This window comes from Vigna angularis, chromosome 6, assembly GCF_016808095.1.
Source record: "Vigna angularis cultivar LongXiaoDou No.4 chromosome 6, ASM1680809v1, whole genome shotgun sequence".
Lineage (NCBI taxonomy): Eukaryota > Viridiplantae > Streptophyta > Magnoliopsida > Fabales > Fabaceae > Vigna > Vigna angularis.
In genome coordinates this window covers 5,264,570-5,280,157 of record NC_068975.1, presented here as the reverse complement: position 1 = coordinate 5,280,157, position 15,588 = coordinate 5,264,570, and the positions used below count along the sequence as shown (strand labels likewise).

General features: G+C 43.1%; 1 protein-coding gene and 1 pseudogene across 1 annotated transcript; both read right to left on the bottom strand.

The window, feature by feature from the left end:
* Nucleotides 1–236: 236 nt before the first annotated feature.
* Nucleotides 237–3,601, bottom strand: LOC108341348 (uncharacterized; annotated as a pseudogene).
* On the bottom strand, nucleotides 3,601–4,902 carry LOC128197475 (uncharacterized). The gene is made up of 2 exons (XM_052879523.1): nucleotides 4,711–4,902; nucleotides 3,601–4,614 (listed from the first exon to the last, which is right to left on the bottom strand). Exons 1-2 carry the CDS (start codon nucleotides 4,900–4,902, stop codon nucleotides 3,601–3,603), a joined length of 1,206 nt encoding a protein of 401 aa, XP_052735483.1.
* Nucleotides 4,903–15,588: the final 10,686 nt, after the last annotated feature.

The following is a 15,588-nucleotide window of genomic DNA, read 5'->3' as shown; positions in this document are numbered from 1 at the left end:
ATGCATTTTGGTGATATGAGTAGTCAAATCAATTCCTTTAAGCTATCCTTCAACCCATTTGGTGAAGTAATCGATTGCAACTAGTATGAAACGATGTCCATTTGACGCCTTCGGCTCTATAGCTCCAATGACATCTATCCCCCACATCGAAAATGGCCACGGTGCAGACAACACGTCTAGGGTCGTAGGTGGCACATTGATATTATCTGCATACTTCTGACATTTCTCACACTTTCTCACATGTGTGCAACAACCACTTTCATGGTCAACCAAAAATAACCAGCTCTCAATATCTTCCTAGCCATTGAGTGCCCATTCATGTGCGTGCCAAAGGTACCCTCGTGCACTTCTTTCAATATCAGCTCGGCCTCCTTTGCATCCACGCATCTTAGGAGGACCATGTCGTGATTTCTCTTGTATAAAATATCCCTACTTAAGATAAACCTGCCAGCCAATCTCCTTAGCGACCTTTTATCATTTTCAAACGCCTTCTCAGGGTATTCTCGGGTCTTAAGATAATGCTTGATATCAAAATACCAAGGTTTACCATCTAATTCCTCCTCGATGAAATGGAAATATGTTGGCTCTGCATGGCTCTTCATTTTAATCATTGGTAATTCTGCATCTTGGTCAACTTCGAACATTGATGACAAGGTAGCCAACGCGTCTGCCAATTGATTATCTTCTCGCGGTATGTGGTTAAATGTGATGGAATCGAAATACTCCATTAATCCCCTAATGTAAGCCTGGTAGGGAATTAATTTTGTATCCCTAGTCTCTCATTCTCCCTTCAACTAGTGGATGACCAAAGCTGAGTCTCCGTATACATCTAGAACTCTTGCCTTAAATTCGATTGTCGCTCGAATACCCATAGCACAAGCCTCATATTCTACAATGTTATTCGTGCAATTAAAACACAACCTTGTTGTCATTGGTATGTATTGCCTCTCTGGAGAAATAAGCACTGTCCCTATTCCATGTCCCATCACATTCGAGGCTCCGTCGAATAATATTATCCATGCTTTTTCATCTCGGTCTTCTTCGCTCTCTTCAAGTAGAAACATGATATCTTCATCGGGAAATTCAGGTTGCATTGGTTGATAATTGCTAATGGGTTGATGAGCCAGGTATTCTGCTAGAGCACTACCCTTGACGGATTTCTGAGTAACATATACGATGTCATATTCTGACAATAGCATCTGCCACCGAGCTATCCTTCCAGTGAGGGCAGGTTTTTCGAAAATAAACTTGATAGGATCCATCTTGGATATCAACTAGGTAAAGTGACTCAACATTTATTGCCTTAAGCGATGAGCAGCCCACGCCAATGCACAACAAATTCGCTCTAACGACGAATATCGTTGTTCGCAGCCCATGCTCTCTTTTCCCAGCTTCATCATGTTGACCCAATACACAACCCATTGACTTATCCAATACAGTTAAATACAAAATGAGTAGTCTTCCTGGCTCGGGTGGACACAATACAGGTAGGTCTTGCAGGTATTGTTTAATTTTTTCAAAAGCGGCTTGACAATCCTCGTTCCAAACCACAACCTGATCCTTTCATAACAACTTGAACATTGATTCACAAGTAGTGGTTAATTGGGAGATGAATCTAGCAATGTAGTTCAGTCTACCCAGAAAACCTCGAACCTCCTTTTCTGTTCTAGGCGTAGGCATTTCTATTATCGCTCGCACCTTGTCAGGATCAACTTCTATCCCCTTTTGGCTAACCACAAAACCCAACAATTTCCCAGATTTCACTCCAAACGTGCATTTGGCGGGGTTTAACCTGAGTTTATACTTTCTCAATCTCTCAAATAATTTCTTCAAGTTGAGAATGTGTTCTTCTTCCGATTCAGACTTTGCAATCATGTCATCCACATAAACTTCGATCTCCTTGTGCATCATATCATGAAAAAGCGTCACCATCGTCCTTTGATATGTTGCCTCGACATTCTTGAGCCCAAAAGACATCACCTTATAACAAAAAGTTCCCCACAACGTGATAAAGGTCGTCTTTTCCATGTCCTCAAGCGCCATCTTGATCTGATTATATCCCGAGAAACCATCCATGAATGAGAATAATGAAAACTTGGCTGTATTATCAACTAAAGTGTCGATGTGCGGTAACGGGAAGTTATCCTTTGGACTTGCACGGTTCAAATCACGATAGTCAACACACATTCGGACTTTACCATCTTTCTTAGGCACTGGTACAATATTTGCTACCCATTGTGGGTATCTCGCCACAGCCAGAAATCCTGCATCAAATTGTTTCTGCACCTCTTCCTTGATTTTCAAGGACATATTTGGTTTCATTCTTCTTAGTTTTTGCTTGACTGGAAGACATTCCAGCTTAAGTGGGAGCTTGTGTTGCACAATATCGGTATCCAAACCTGGCATGTCATTGTAAGACCAAGCGAACACATCCTTAAACTCCTTCAATAGGACACGCAACTTTCCTCTCACTTCCTTTTTCATGCTAGTACCAATTTTTACTTCCTTTATCTCCTCTTCCTCTCCCAAGTTGAGTACTTCAACCTCTTCCTGATGGGGTTTTATCTCTTTAGACTCTTGTTCCACTAATCTTAAGAGTTCTGGAGAGGGTTCCGGATCATCTTCACAATCATCTTCCGTATTATTGACAGGGTGCTCAAAATTAGGAATATCGACATTGTTATTTTCAAAACTTTCGTTGTCATATCTGCATTATTTAAATTTATGGAAAAAGAATAAATAAACAGGAAAAATGATGAAGAATGCCAAATGATGATAAAACACAAACAAACACGATTTGATTATCACGCTGAGCACAAAAACTAAAAACGTCAACTCGTAAGTCATGACTCCTGAAGCCCTAGGTGAGGCTATAGGATTATTTAAAACTATTACATTTTATTCAAATTAAGCATCACGGATAAATCCAGAGTTTCCCAATTATTGAGTGGTGCATCTGGGGAGCAGGCCCGCACGAAACTTGAGCTTTTAGATCCATCTTCATCCTCCACGGCTGCTATTTGGCCCGCGTTTACCCATCCAACACTATGAAAGCTCTTCCTGATGTCACACGAGCTAGGCTACGCTCTCTCCTTTCTTCCATCAACCTTTTCTTGTCCTCTTTGGTGGGCTTGTACCCTAGGCCATATCTGTTCTTATTCTCAATGACCTTTAGAGGGAAAGCTCGCCTCTGCCCATGCCTGCCTAAACCTTTACCAAGCATATACCCCTCTTTCATCAAGACTTTGGCCATCATTATAGATGCACGTGACAGATGCGGGTTTCCTAGGAATGGCTCCACATAGGCATTTCCCACAATCTCTAATGATTGGAAAGTTGTCTCGAGAGCTTCCTCAGCCGCCTCAATATAACGCGTGGACGATGGTCCGCTCACAAGGAGATCCTCTTCTCCTAATACTATCACCAACTTATCTCCCATGACATATTTCAGCTTTTGGTGCAGTGTGGAAGGCACAACTCCTGCAGAATGGATCCACGGGCGACCCAACAAACAACTATAAGCTGGGAGGATATCCATAACTTGGAATGTCACTTGAAAGACACAAGGACTGACTTGGACCGGCAATTCCACTTCTCCCATCACTTCCCTCTTACTGCCGCCCTCACAATCATAGAGCTTGGCTTCATATGCATTCCATCACAGGGTAGCTTCTCCAATGTCGTTTTTGGCATGACGTTCAGGGAGGAGCCATTGTCCATCAAGACACGTGCTATAACGTGATCCAAACATTTCACAAAGACATGAAGAGCCTTGTTATGCCCTCTCCCCTTAGTGGGTATCTCCTCATCAGTAAAGGTGAGGTAATTGTTAGCGATGATGTTGCCAATAATACCCTCAAACTTGTTCAGGGAAACACCTTGCTCCACGTGAGCCTCACTAAGTATCTTCATCAACAACTTTCTGTGAGAGGTAGAATGCATGAGCAATTCTAACAAGGAGATCCGGGCGGGCATGCGATTCAATTGTTCCACCACCTTATACTCACTCTGTTGTATGAATTTTAAAAACTCGCAAGCCTCTTCTTCAGATATTTCTTTCTTCTCTTCCTTGTCAGGGGTCTCTTCTGCCTGCACACCGTTCCCTTTTAAGAACTCCTTGGCTTTTGCGGCCATTGTTGTTTCATTATTATTGGTTCCTTCTTTTGTCACCATTGATGGTGTGAAGATTCGACCACTTCTTGTCATCCCACCTATGCCTGATATGTTTTCAATGGCTGGATCTGTGCCTTTCCCCTCATCTAACGCATGTGCTCCATACCTCCAAGGGACGACCTTCTCACTTTTGTAAGGAAAGGGGGATGGCGCCCGGATGACGACAGACGGCTTTCCTTCAGCCACTGATGTAGGGGTGGTCCTAGTGAAATGGATCATCAACGGTTCTGGCAGAGTTACGTCAGATTCCACACCAATTTGTGTAAAAACTTCCTCCTCGTTATCCTTGTGGCATACTTGCATCAAACTTCTGTCAAGCAAGTCTTGCAGAATATCTTCGAATTCAACACACTCCTCAATAGAGTGCCCATCATCCGGATGGAGCGCACACGTTATACCCACATCATAATCACCTTTTAAAAGGCCCACTTTTATCAACGCCTTAAAAATAAACTTTCTAGAACTCCGGATTTCACTTGCCTCTCTTATCAACTCATATTTTTATCCTCGATGGCATTCGTCGAGGCACTCCCATGCCCAGATAGTGGGATTAGCCTCGATGCTAGGTTTATCTTCTTGAAACTTTAGCCACCCAAAGTCGATTAGAGCCTGCACTTTATATTTAAAAGCCAAACACCTCTCAATTGAGTGACCAACGCCTCCCCCATGATAACTACATTTGGCATCTGCATCATAACCCCTAGGGTATGGGGGCTGCATAGGCTTCATCGGACAGATAGGAACCAAACCCCTTTTGATGAGGTGGGGTAACAATTCTGTGTAAGTTGTAGGGATAGGGGTGAAATTAACAAATTGGTTCCTTCTTGGATAAGTGTCTTGACCCGCATTCAGATTTGGACCTACGTTTGCCCCAGCCCTCCAAGTATCAATTGGGGGCAATTGTGGTCGATAATACCCTTGTTGTTGGTGAGGCCTGGTTTGATGAGCAAATGTCGCGTTAGCTGCATAAAGGGGTTGACCCAGGTATGGTCGATAACAATGAGTGGGAGCTTGACCTCTCCACACAGGCATTGTCGATGCTGCATGTACATCCCTTTCCTTCTTCTTTCCTGAATTGAAATTGGGTTTTTGTAATTTGCAGTCGGGGACGGGCCATATGCAATTTTCCCATTTTTAACCCCAATTTCTATCCTTTCGCCTATTATAATGATATCAGCGAAATTGGCAGACACATTCCCGACCATGTGCTCATAAAATGGCGGCTGGAGAGTGTTCACAAACATTGCCACCACCTCCTTGTCATATAAAGGCGGTTCAACTTGCGCAGCTAACTCTCTCCATCGTTGGGCATATTCCTTAAAAGTTTCACTGTCCTTTTTTGCCATATTTTGCAACTGCAGTCGGTCCGGTGCGACATGCGTGTTGTATATATACTGCTTCACGAAAATGTCTGCCAGGTCTGCCCAGCAACGGATTCGAGATGGCTCAAGGTGAGTATACCTGTTCAACGCTACCCCAGCCAAACTGTCTTGAAAAAAATGGATGAGTAGCTTGTCATCGTAAGCGTATGCAGCCATCTTTCTACAATACACGGTTAGATGACTTTTTGGACATGTATTACCTTTGTACTTCTCGAACTCCGGCGCTTTAAACTTATGCGGTATCTTCACCCTAGGAACCAAGCTCAGCCTTGCAACATCTCCAAATCCATAGCTTTCAACCCCTTCAATGACCCTCAATCTCTCCTCTAGAATCTCCAGCCTACTTTTAGCTCCATCGACGCTACTAACTACCCCATGCAACACGGTGTGCGGTATGACTTTGGCTAAAGAGTTCTCTCTAGTAAACATGTGGGGCGTTACAGTTACTCGCGTTCCTTCAACTGTGTTTGTCTTAGTCATCCCTGTATTCGCCATGGGAACCGACACTGAAACAGGTCCTTGAGTGCCGATCGGCGGTACATTCACAATTGTGGGAAAGGAGAATGAAGCATGCTCTGCTTCTGAGTACTCTCCTATGGGAGGAGTGTAACCTGGAGGTAAACCATACATCGGGAAAGGAACCGATTGGCTTACAGCGTTGAACATCGGGGGATAAAAGTGGGCATTCCCCTCAACTCGTGTAGATGAAGACTCCCTAGTAGTCTTTAGGGATTCGAGGGCTGCCAAGATCTGGCCGATCTAGTATTTCAACTGGCTAACATCAGCTTTGATGGATTCATGCGACTCCTCCCAGCTTTCCATGACCCTTGAATTGGCCCGAGTCCTGTAGGGATGTCGTGGAAAATTGGCCGTTATTTCTTTCACTTGTACGGTTTTATTATTTTAATCAATTTAAATTAGATAAGAATGAGATATGCTAAACAAAAGAAAACATGATGCAGGCTAGTGACAAGTGGAAATCACAGGATCACGATAACATTACTGATGGAAATTAACACATGTCGGGACCAAACGAACATCTCCCCTCTTTCATTTAAAGAAAAATCAATTCAATACATTGCCTAAAGGCACAAAATACAAGGATCTCATCACTCCTGAGCTCGAGCGATGAAGGATTTCATTTCGCCTACCAACCATTTACAATGATTAATAAAAAGTTCGATCTCTTTTGGTGGGCTACAAAAGTGAGTACTTGCTTCGGCGTCCAACACCATTTTGGGGATGTCTTCAATTGCTCCGTTTGCCAACGTAGCCAATTGGAAGAAACTTTCCTTCCAATGCCTCACAGCCTTTTCTTGCTTCGCGATGTGATCTTCCATTCGCTTCACCAAGGCTTGATGCCTTTCTTCACACTCCATCGACCTCCATCGCTCCTCTTACTCCACAATATAATCCTCCATTTGTTTTATCATGGCTCGATGCCCTTCTTCTACTTCTGCTAGCCGCCAACGCTCCTGGTTCATATCTGCCTCAAATGAAGTGGCCATTTCTTTCATCTAATGCCCAACTTTTTCTGCCTGAACTTGCGCTTCTCTTAGTCTTTTCAGGGCTTCTCGCTTATCTCTTTTGGCTTCTTCGTAGAGGTGTTTCCACTGTTTTCCCTCTTCCAACGCCGCATTTTTCCTTCACTCTTATGGCTAGCTCTTTGTTTGCGGTCGCAAGATCTTGCTTCAATCGGAATGTATAATCTCTTTCGGCCTTCTAGCTTCTAACAATTTCTTCATAGGCCCGCGCTTTTTCCTCTTTAGCATTCCTTATATCAACAAAGTCATTGCGCGCCATTTGTAATTCATTTCCCAACCTAGCATTCCTTTCTCTCAGCTTTTCCATCTCCACTTTCAACTCCTTTATCTCTTCACTCTCTAGGTCTTGGGATGGCCCTTCATTAGCCGATTGATCACTGATTAGCTTGAAAGGCAGTTTGACTTCCTTTACCCTTTTCAGGATCCATGTATGATAACTAACTTTGCCGTCCACGACTCCCAACCTCAGATCCTTTTCTGCTTGCATAACTCTTTCCCAAGTACTTCTAACTTTCCTCAACGTTTCAGTGAAGTGCCCGTCCTCATAATAGATGAACAATGTCGTGAGATAATCCAGTGAAGGTGCCCCTTTCATGGGATGTCCGAATTACCTTTGAACTAAAACAGGGTTGTAATTGATGCAATATCGGGTACCTATGAGGGGTACATTGGGAAAGCTGCCACGATGATGGATAGAGGGTTTAATCCCAAGCCAAGGAAGACGTCATTTTACTTTTCCTCCATTCAAACCAGCAAAGAATTGGGCCCACTCATTTCCTCCTTTGTCTTTAAGCCCTTGGTGCGACGGATCTTCCGACAGACACCTGACATCAATCGCCCCCTTACATATACGCACAGTCATCCACGCATACAGTGCCGGCAAACAACAAAGAATTTTCTTCCCTTTTCTTTCATGGCAAAAACTCATGGTCCCATAAACATCTACGAGGACTACGGTCAATGGATTCTCTGATCTTGTCTTTTTTGCCACGAAGACATCTATTGCGGTATAATCCACAAATTCCTCTACTTTGGGAAACAAAATGACGCCATACATGGTAAGGGCTAACACGTCCATGAAAGTCTCCCACTCTTCCTTATCATCTAGATGATGCAAGTACTGCTCCAAATATCCTTGTGTCAGTCCACGCACTTGATTCCTTATTACCAACCTGTCTTCAAGTTCTTTGGGATGTACTTTCATTATGGCGGCAATGGTAGGGATAGAGGCGTGATGTTCCAAGTGTTGATATGGAGTGGTACCCTCTAGTGGCAATCCTAGGATGTGCTCAAACTCCTCTATAGTTGGCGCCAGTTGAAAGTCTTGAAAGGTGAAGCATCTTAGCGGAGAGTCGTAATACTGTGCAAGAGATGTGATAGCAGGTAACTGTACTTCCACCTCCATTAGACTCAACAGATTTCCATACTTCTTCCATAAGGTTTCTCTCTTTATGGTCTTTAGTCTTTTGCCTAAGTTTATCAGCCCTGTCAAGTTGAACGATGAAGAGTTAAGGGTAGAACTTGACTCCCTGGAAGAACAAAGGGATCAGACGGTATTAAGGGCTGAAGCGTGCAAGTGAATGGTAGAAAGAAAATACAACTCTAAAGTCTAGCCTAGGAACTTCCAGGAGAGCGATCTAATATGGAGAAAATACAACTCTAAAGTCACGGCAAACTCACGCACAAATGGGAGGGACCTTTTCGAATTGCAGAAGCCCTGGGAAACAGAGCCTACAGGCTATTGCATCCGGACGGACGCCCCATTCTAAACACTTGGAACGCCACTCACCTCAAATTTTATTTCAGTTAATAGTTATTTCCGATTGTACATTTTATTTTGAGATGATTAATACAATGATAGGGCGTCCCACTTTTGGCAAAGATTTCTACGATAAGGACATAATCCTGTAAGCGCTTAATCAAAAAGAAATCCAAGATGATGAACGAGAGTTCCAAACGAAACCACTGTCAACTTGGTCGGGCGGTGAACGACGAGTTCTTCCCGAAGAACCACTGCCACTCGGATCGTGTTAAATTCAAAGTTGATGAATGGAGAGTTCTAAATGGAACCACTATCAGCTTGGCTGGGCAGTGAACAACGAGTTCTTCCCGAAGAACCACTACCGTCCGGATCGTGCGAAAGTCCAAGTTGATGAACGGAGAGTTCCAAACGGAACCACTATCAACTTGGTCGGGCGGTGAACGACGAGTTCTTCCTGAAGAACCACTGCCGCCCAGACTGCACAAAATCCCGAGTTGATGAATTTCTATCGATAAAAGCTATTGATAAAGATAGCAAGATAATAAAATCAAATGACTAGAAAGAAAATAATAATAGCAAGCTAATCATAAAGAAATTGTATTGATGCAAATGAGGGCATACAAAAAGTCAGCAGTAGGCCGGTAAAGCCAACACCTAACACACGTTATGATGTTGGCCGCCCGACCACACGTATGATTACATCAAAAATGTTTTTGGAAAAAACAAAAACAACCCCTAACATAAAACCAAAAACCCTAGTTGGCCAAACGGTCGTCATCATTGTCCGTGACGTCATCAAAATCAAGCCCAATCTCTTTCTCCGCGGCCTCAACGGTCGGAGGATTCTCCAACTCCGGTTGCATCTCCTCGGTGGTCTGTGACTCGAGTGGGACCAAGACCCCATCAAACACATCCTTCTCTATGTCAAAACCCAAGGCAAACGACTCCTTCACCCCATGAGGACGAACGCTTGACGGAGAGCTTTGTTAAAACCCTCCTCGTGCTCAAACACGATACCCGCCTCCAACTCGGATATCTTCTCTTTGGCCTTCGCCAAGTTGCTCGCCAGTGCTCGGTTCTTCTGGAGGAGTCCGCCCTCCATTTTCTTCTGGCGGGCAACTACTACCTTTAGCTGCCCGCACTCATCCACTAGCCGGTCATAGTTCGCCCGGGCGTCGCGAAGCTGATTCGTGGCTTCGGCTAATTCCTCCTTGACATCATCAAGCTCGGCTTGAAGCTCGTCATTCTTCTTATCGGACTCGTCTTGAGCCATCAGCACTTGCTCCATGGCCGCCGGAAGATCCTCAGTAACATTCTTCTCGGCGAGCAGCTCGGCCCGGACGTCTCCAACTCCCTTGCAATCAGCAAACTCCCTGAGATACCAAGCCATAGAAGCCGCCCGAGTAGAAATTTCCAGCATCGCATTAGTCAACTCTGCCTCCGACAGCGGCTCGATTAAAGTTCGATGTGTAGAACTCATATGAAAATTCGTTCGTTCACTCATGTTGAATACAGGGCTGAAAACCCCATCTGGAAGCGGCTGGGAGGAGGACCCCTTTTTTTCCTTTACGCCCCTTCTTAAAGGTCGATCAGGAGAAGGACCCTTCTTTCTCCTTATGCCCTTTCTTGGAAGCAGATCTCTCCCCCTCTTTGTGCCCCTTCCTCTTCCTAACAAAAGGTTGGGCGGAAGTGGTGGCCGCTTCAGATGAGGGATCTACGAATACGGCCAGAAGGCTATGTGGGGGCTCGCTTCCCGTAGTGACAACGACGCCTTCAGGAACATTAACGGCTAGAGTAGCCTTGGAGCCGGTCGGAGGAACTGTCGGTATCCGGTTGGTAGAAGATGCACATTTGATGATAGGAGGACGGAGAGCAGACTGGGTGACCCGTTCCCGAATGCTCAAAGAGATAGCACCGGCTCCTTTCCTCAAAGCCATGAAGTTGGATTTGTGGGGAGGGGGAGCAGACATGATATCTGACAAAAACACGAAAATTCAGTTAAGTTAATGCCGACCTATTGAAAAAGACAAACTGAACATAAAATACCATACCGAACGCCTTTCGTTCACAATCCTCATGATGAAGGCATTTGACTAAGTTGCGGACAGAGAGGCGGCGGGGGAGAGCGTTGATAGTTCGAACGGCTTCCAAGTCGACCGAGTTCATCGTACCAACCGAGTAGGCTTTTATTTTCTTGGGGTTCCTTGTCCAATAAAAAGGGAACAAAGGATTTCCCGTCGCATCATGAAACTCATGACGGTCGGCTTCGTCAATGATGATTTTAAAAAATTGATTCTTGAAATTCTTGAACGAATCAGAATAAGGACGGAAGAGGGTCCTATCTTTGCTGGACGTTAAAGAAACCCAACCACCCTTCGGGAGTGGGCGAACGTCGAAATAATGAAAGAAAACCGAGATCGTCGGGGTTATTCCAATCGCCGAACACATCGCCAAAAATGTCTGGACGACCGCCCAAGCATTCATATGTAGTTGTGCAGGGGCAACGTTCAACTCCCGGAGAACGGCCATTTGAAACTTAGTAAAAGGCACCCGAATACAGGGTTGATTGAAAAAATTGTGTACATAAAGAAGAAATCGTTCGGACTCGACCCCTTCCCATGATAAACCCGCTCGTTCCGTAGGCTTACTCCCGCCCGTATCAATCGGGAATCCTCCACGTCTCTGAAAATGTAGAGTCGACCGATTCTCCATGTTAACGCCTTTTTAGTACCATACTCTGATGCAAACAAACTGGCATCGTGTGGTGCCCAGTTGTACCCCAGAATAACGGTCCCGTCATTGTCCAGTTCTAATGGCGCGTCATCTACGGGAATACCACCCTTGAGAAGATGGATGAGTATCCCTAAGATAATCATTTTATCCACATCCATGGGGGAGTTAGGCTCTGGCGACTGATCCTCATTATTTACAAGAGAGCATAACCCCGGTGACCGGTCAGACTCTTCCAAAAAGGATAACGACACTGAGCTCGGAGAAGAACCACGCTCGCCTTCACCGCCCGTCGACCCCTCGCCACTTCTGCCCGACAACTCCAAAGGAGACTCAACATGGACGACTATCATTTATTACCTGAGGGAAACAAGAATGCTCTGAAAACAGAAGAAGAAGAGAGTGAAAATGGCAGCGTTTTCGCCCTCCTATTTATAGGAAATATTTTGTAACCGTCGATGCATCCTCATCGTCAAATTTCATCATGATTAACGGTCTAGATGGGGGGACCCTTCAACTTCCGCCTCTATGCGCACGACACGTGTATTCCCGCCCAAACCAATTTTCAAAAATTGGTGAGCAGAAGCCCAACAGAGTCGGGCCAGTAGCCAAGTTGCATGCCCTTCAGCCCAACCAATGTAGAGGACGGACGGTCAACAAGAGGAGCCCACTAATACCAGTTGAAAAACTGTTATTTTCATGCTTAAATTTGATACTAAAAGCAACCTTTAACACTTAGAAACTAGCTTGAAATCACGTTTTTGGTTCTATTTTTGGAAATAAGAGAGTTGGACAGGTTTATGCTTGATTTCAGTGTTTTATGCAGGTTTAAAGGTGAATTTGGTGAAAGAAGTGAAGAAGGATAGAAATGGAATCAGAAAAGACATCAAAAAGTGCAAAAGGAGAAGCCGCAACTACCGCTCAGCGGCAGTTTACCGCTGAGCGACACTCAGGAGCCCACGTTGGCTCCGTTGAGGGGTGAAAAGGCCGCTGAGGGGAGGAAAACAACTCACGCACTTACCGTTGAGCGGTAGTTTACCGCTGAGCGGCACTATTTTGGGCTTGGGCCTAATTTTCTGTATTATTACGAACAATATATAAGCTTTAGGTGTTCCTAGGGTTTGTATCTTTGGATGGGACGAAGCAAACACTCTCTTTTCCACCCCTTTGAAGGAAGATCTTGGATGCTCAGGCTACCTTTTCACCTTTCTAGGGTTTTATCTTTCATTCTTTCATTATTGTTCATCTAGTTTCACCATGAATATGGTGAACTAAACCTTGTATTGTTGTTGGGGAATCAATGTAGTCTTGTGAAACTCTCATATATGGAATTTGTGTTTTAACATCTTACTTTAAGATACATGCTTTCTTTCATCATTAGTTAGGGTTTTTCCTCATTGCTTAATGCTTGCTTTGTTTAACTCATTCATTGCTATGATTATTGATTTTGTCGATATGAGAACGTACAGGGAGATCTAGATCTGGGGAATTTCTCCCAATAGCATATTGGTTGCCTTTAAGCTCCTGCACTTCAGAACTAATTACTAGGAATGCTAGGTATTGTATGAACTCGTAATTAAGGATAGGCCTTCTTGACATGGTAATTTAGAGAGTGGCATTAACATTGATGAAAAGATTGATGAATTCCTAAAAGTATATGAGAGTGGATAAGATGAAATTGATAACCCCAACAACATACTCATCCATATCATTCATTACGTGTTTGTTTTACTCTTTTTGCCATTGATCAAATTCATGCATACATGTTTAATTACTGTCTTTTGCATTAAAAACCTACAATCAATCGTTCACAAGTCTTAAATAATCAACAAATTATATAACTAACTAGGTCGTGAGTCCTTTGGGAAAACGATATTTGGTCTTACCTAGTTTTATTACTTGATACGATTCGGTCACACTTGCCGATTGTTAAACAAGTTTGTGGTGTCGTTTTCGGAGTTCATAAATTTGTCATCAAGTTTTGGCGCCGTTGCCGGGGACTCGTGGTTTAACTAGTTTATTTGTTTGATTATTGATTATTTTTGACTTGTTTTCTGTTTTATTTTACTTTTCTGTTTTTATTTTTTTGTTTTTATTTCTTATCTTCTTATCTTTTCAATTATATCCTTTGATTTTTTTTATCTATCTTCTCTATCTTTTTGTGCTAACAAATATTTTCTAGAGTTTTGTGCCTAATGTTTGCAGGATGCAATTCGGACAAGAATTTAACTATATGGGCACTCAAATTTCACTAAGGTAATTTTAACCACCAATGGGAACCTCACTCAAGCATGGAATTTTGGCAAGCTTGCGAACAATTTAAGAATCAATCACCACAACAATGGCAGAAATGACCCTCTCTATCAAGAAGAAGGATAACGTTGGAGGAGGCAGTTCAACACTACATACAGATACCTAATTGTCAGCACAAAAGCACTCAAGCTGTCGAAGAGTTTGATAGGCCATCACCACAACAATGGCCGCCACCACAACAATGGCAGCAACAACCCTTTCTATCAGAAAGTTTGGATGGTTTAAATGACACCCTTCAGCGATTTTTGAAAAATTCCGACTCTATTCAGAAAAGCATTGAAGAATCATGTAAAAGGATGGAGATGCACCTTCGTTACATTAGTCAGAGATTGAATGTTAATACTGAAGTTAACCCTAAGGAGGAAGGGCAAGCCATTGTCACTGAAAGTGACAAGATTCTTGATGAGAAAAAAATAGGGGAAGATGAGGAAAAGATAGAGAGAAAAGAAAAAGAAGAGTTGAGTGAGAAAGATAAAGATGAAGAAAAAGAAAAAGAAGTGGTTGAGAGAGAAGAGAGAAAGAGAATTTGTGTGAAAATAAAGAAGTTGAAAAGAAAAAGAAAAGGGAAGAAAAAAAATAAGAGAAAAGAAGAAGAGAAAATTTTAGGGAGAGGAAAAGGAAGAAAAAGAAGATGAGAGAAAAAAAGAAAGAATCATATGAAAAACCTCTTCCTCATCCAAAGAAGTATCATAGGAAGGAAAAGAAATTTAAGTGCTTTATGGAAATCTTCAAGAAATTGGAGATTAAAGTTCCTCTGATTGAGACACCGCAATAGGTTCCTGGTTTTATCAAATTCCTAAAGAAATTCAGTAGAAAGAAGAAAAAGAAGAAAGAACATGAGCTTTATTGGGTCAAGCTAATGACGTTAAAAGAGCGCTTGCTGGAAGGCACTCCAATGATTTGAGGACAATATTTCTTTTGATTTTATTTTGGTTTTGTAATTTTTAATCAGTTGGACATTATTTCTGTAAATATTTTTTTGGATATAGCATCTACTGAAGGATGCTAGGTGGTTAAGTATCTACTGAAGGATACTAGGTTTGTTACACCTACTGATGGGTGTTGGTGGATTTTGGGTCAGGCTCGTGACGTTAAACAAGCGCTACCTGGGAGGCAACCCAGTTAATTGCTTTTATCTGTATTGTTTGTTTTGATTCTGTTTTAGTTGCATAATAGGGTTGTGCATGAGTGATCTGAGAATTTTATTGCAGGAAGCCAGTGAGGGGTATGTTTAGGACGCATCTAAGTCAAGCCAGGAAGAAGAAGAACACTTCCCGAAAGTGCCGCTGAGCGGCAAACTACCATTGAGCGGTAGTGTCGCAGACTGGGCTTAGGTTGCCCCTTAGCGGAACCCGAGCCCATTAGGGTATTTTTATACCCTAATCTGCGCCTTGGCTTCTTTTATCATACTTTTCTCTGCACACACACTGCTACATACTCTTTCAAAGGATCTCTACAATTTTTCCCTCATCCCTCTTGAGAAAATCTCCTTTTCACTCACTTTCTCACTAGTTTTCCATCTAAGTTTGGGGTTGGAAGAGAGCATCATAGCTTGAAAGCATTCTCCATTCATCTAGCATCTCCACCCAAGTAAGTCAAGCATTTTTCATTCTAGGGTTCTTGAGTTTGAATTGGATTGTTAAAGCATGAATTTTTAGGTGTTTTGATCTTTATGCATGATTTG

Coding starts and splice junctions, on each gene's coding strand:
- LOC128197475 (XM_052879523.1), bottom strand. CDS start 4,902: ATGAAGCCTATGCAGCCCCCATACCCTAGGGGTTATGATGCAGATGCC. Junction 4,615..4,710: donor AGGCTAATCCCACTATCTGG/GCATGGGAGTGC, acceptor TTTATTTTTAAG/GCGTTGATAAAAGTGGGCCT.